This window comes from Emys orbicularis, chromosome 10 (assembly GCF_028017835.1).
Source record: "Emys orbicularis isolate rEmyOrb1 chromosome 10, rEmyOrb1.hap1, whole genome shotgun sequence".
NCBI lineage: Eukaryota > Metazoa > Chordata > Testudines > Emydidae > Emys > Emys orbicularis.
Window position 1 is genome coordinate 77,679,433 of NC_088692.1, and position 2,370 is coordinate 77,681,802.

At 54.2% G+C, this 2,370-nt stretch overlaps 1 protein-coding gene across 2 annotated transcripts; it reads left to right on the plus strand.

Moving 5' to 3' along the window:
* The first annotated feature begins 301 nt into the window (after nucleotides 1-301).
* On the plus strand, nucleotides 302-2,071 carry KLHL25 (kelch like family member 25). Of its 2 annotated transcripts, XM_065412437.1 has the most exons (2): nucleotides 302-399; nucleotides 466-2,071. In XM_065412437.1, the coding sequence occupies exons 1-2, from the start codon at nucleotides 302-304 to the stop codon at nucleotides 2,069-2,071; spliced, it is 1,704 nt and encodes a 567-aa protein (XP_065268509.1). The 2 variants fall into 2 exon arrangements, with proteins under 2 accessions (XP_065268509.1, XP_065268507.1); XM_065412435.1 differs by having other exon boundaries at nucleotides 302-2,071.
* Nucleotides 2,072-2,370: the final 299 nt, after the last annotated feature.

Here is a 2,370-nt window from a genome sequence, read left to right on the forward strand (position 1 = left end):
TACCCAAAATTAAATTTTAGAAGAATAAGCGAGACTTACAGGGTGCTCTGTGGCTGGAATATCTGGGGGGTGCTGCAGGTCAGGACTCAGGAGCACTGGCAGAATTGGGAAGGACCCAGTGCTGGGACACCAGAGTAGGTTTGAGGTGTGTTGGCAGATCAATAGGGAGAGGGAATTTAGCACAGAAGATGCCCACACTCTACTGCTGGCTCTAGATAGTGCTGTCGGTTTCTCTCATCTATAAGCACCACTAATTCGTTTATTTTCTGTTCGCTCCTTAGCAGACTGTGCTGCTGTCATCATGTCGGTCAGCGTCCACGAGAACCGTAAATCCCGAACGAGCACCGGCTCTATGAACATCTTGCTTTTCCACAAAACCTCCCACCCAGACTGCGTCCTGTCCCATCTCAACACCTTCCGGAAGCGCTGCGTATTCACTGACGTCACCCTCTGGGCCGGGAACAGGTCCTTCCTGTGCCATCGTGCTGTGCTGGCTGCCTCCAGCAGCTATTTCGAGGCCATGTTCAGCAACGGCCTGCGGGAGAGCCTGGACGATGAGGTGAATTTCCATGATAGCCTCCACCCAGAGGTGCTGGAGCTGCTGCTGGACTTCGCGTACTCCTCCCAGATCATCATCAATGAGGAGAACGCAGAGTCCCTGCTGGAGGCTGGGGACATGCTGCAGTTCCACGACGTCCGAGACGCAGCGGCCGAGTTTCTCGAGAAGAACCTCTACCCTTCCAACTGCCTGGGCATGATGCTGCTCTCAGACGTTCATCAGTGCCGCAGACTCTACGAGCTGTCCTGGAGGATGTGCCTGGTCAACTTTGAAACAGTGCACAAGAGCGAGGATTTCAACAACCTCTCCAAGGACACCCTGCTGGACCTGATCTCCAGTGACGAGCTGGAGATAGAGGATGAGGAGAAGGTCTTCAGGGCCATCATTCAGTGGGTGAAGTATGACTTGGACAAGCGGAAGGTGGATCTCCCAGAGCTGCTGAGGAACGTGCGTCTGGCCTTGTTGCCTTCCAAGTGCCTCAAGGAAGCCATGGCGTGCGAGGACCTGATCATGGCAGATGAGAGGAACAAGCTCATCATGGACGAAGCCATGCTCTGCAAGAAGAAGATCCTCCAGAATGACGGGGTGGTCACCAGCCCCTGTGCCAGGCCCCGCAAAGCCGGGCACACCTTGCTGATCCTGGGCGGGCAGACCTTTATGTGTGATAAGATCTACCAGGTGGATCAAAAGGCAAAAGAGATCATCCCCAAAGCAGACCTGCCAAGCCCAAGGAAAGAGTTTAGTGCCTGTGCCATTGGCTGCAAAGTCTATGTCACCGGCGGGCGGGGCTCGGAGAATGGGGTCTCCAAAGACGTCTGGGTGTATGACACCGTTCATGAGGAATGGTCCAAAGCTGCTCCCATGCTGATAGCTAGGTTTGGGCATGGCTCAGCTGAACTGGAGAACTGCCTCTACGTGGTCGGTGGGCACACTGCGGTGGCTGGCGTCTTTCCGGCATCTCCTTCTGTTTCCTTGAAGCAGGTAGAGAAGTATGACCCTGCCTCCAACAAATGGACCATGGTGGCCCCTCTAAGGGATGGAGTCAGCAACGCTGCAGTGGTCAGTGCTAGGCTGAAGCTTTTTGTCTTTGGCGGGACCAGCATCCACCGGGACATGGTGTCCAAAGTCCAGTGCTACGATCCTGTCGTGAACCGGTGGGCGATCAAAGCAGAGTGCCCCCAGCCTTGGCGCTACACTGCCGCCGCTGTTCTAGGCAGCCAGATTTTCATCATGGGCGGGGACACTGAATTCACAGCTGCGTCCGCCTACCGCTTCGACTGTGAAACGGACCAGTGGACGCGGATCGGGGACATGACTGCCAAGCGCATGTCATGCCACGCCTTGGCCTCGGGGAATAAGCTTTACGTGGTGGGGGGTTACTTTGGGACGCAGAGGTGTAAAACGCTGGATTGTTATGACCCTACCTCGGACACGTGGAACTGTATAACAACAGTGCCGTACTCACTCATCCCCACGGCTTTCGTCAGTACATGGAAGCACTTGCCAGCTTGAGAGGCATTGGCTTGGGCCCAGAATTCAGACGCTTAACCGGGTAAGATTATATATATTTTTAACCTGATACTTCACCTCCACCGCCTAAAATCTGCATCCACACCCCATATCAAGACAGCTGGATCTAGACTTGCTCCTGGGAACGCCACCGTTTCCCTGTATTTACATTTGAAACAGAGAGGTGTAAACAGATAGAAGGCTGAGCAGGCCCAGGGCATTGTATGTTGATACCCCTCTGCTCTCATACCATAATTATTTCAAGCTGGCCCCTTCAGTATCTTGGAGGCTTAGAGTGCACC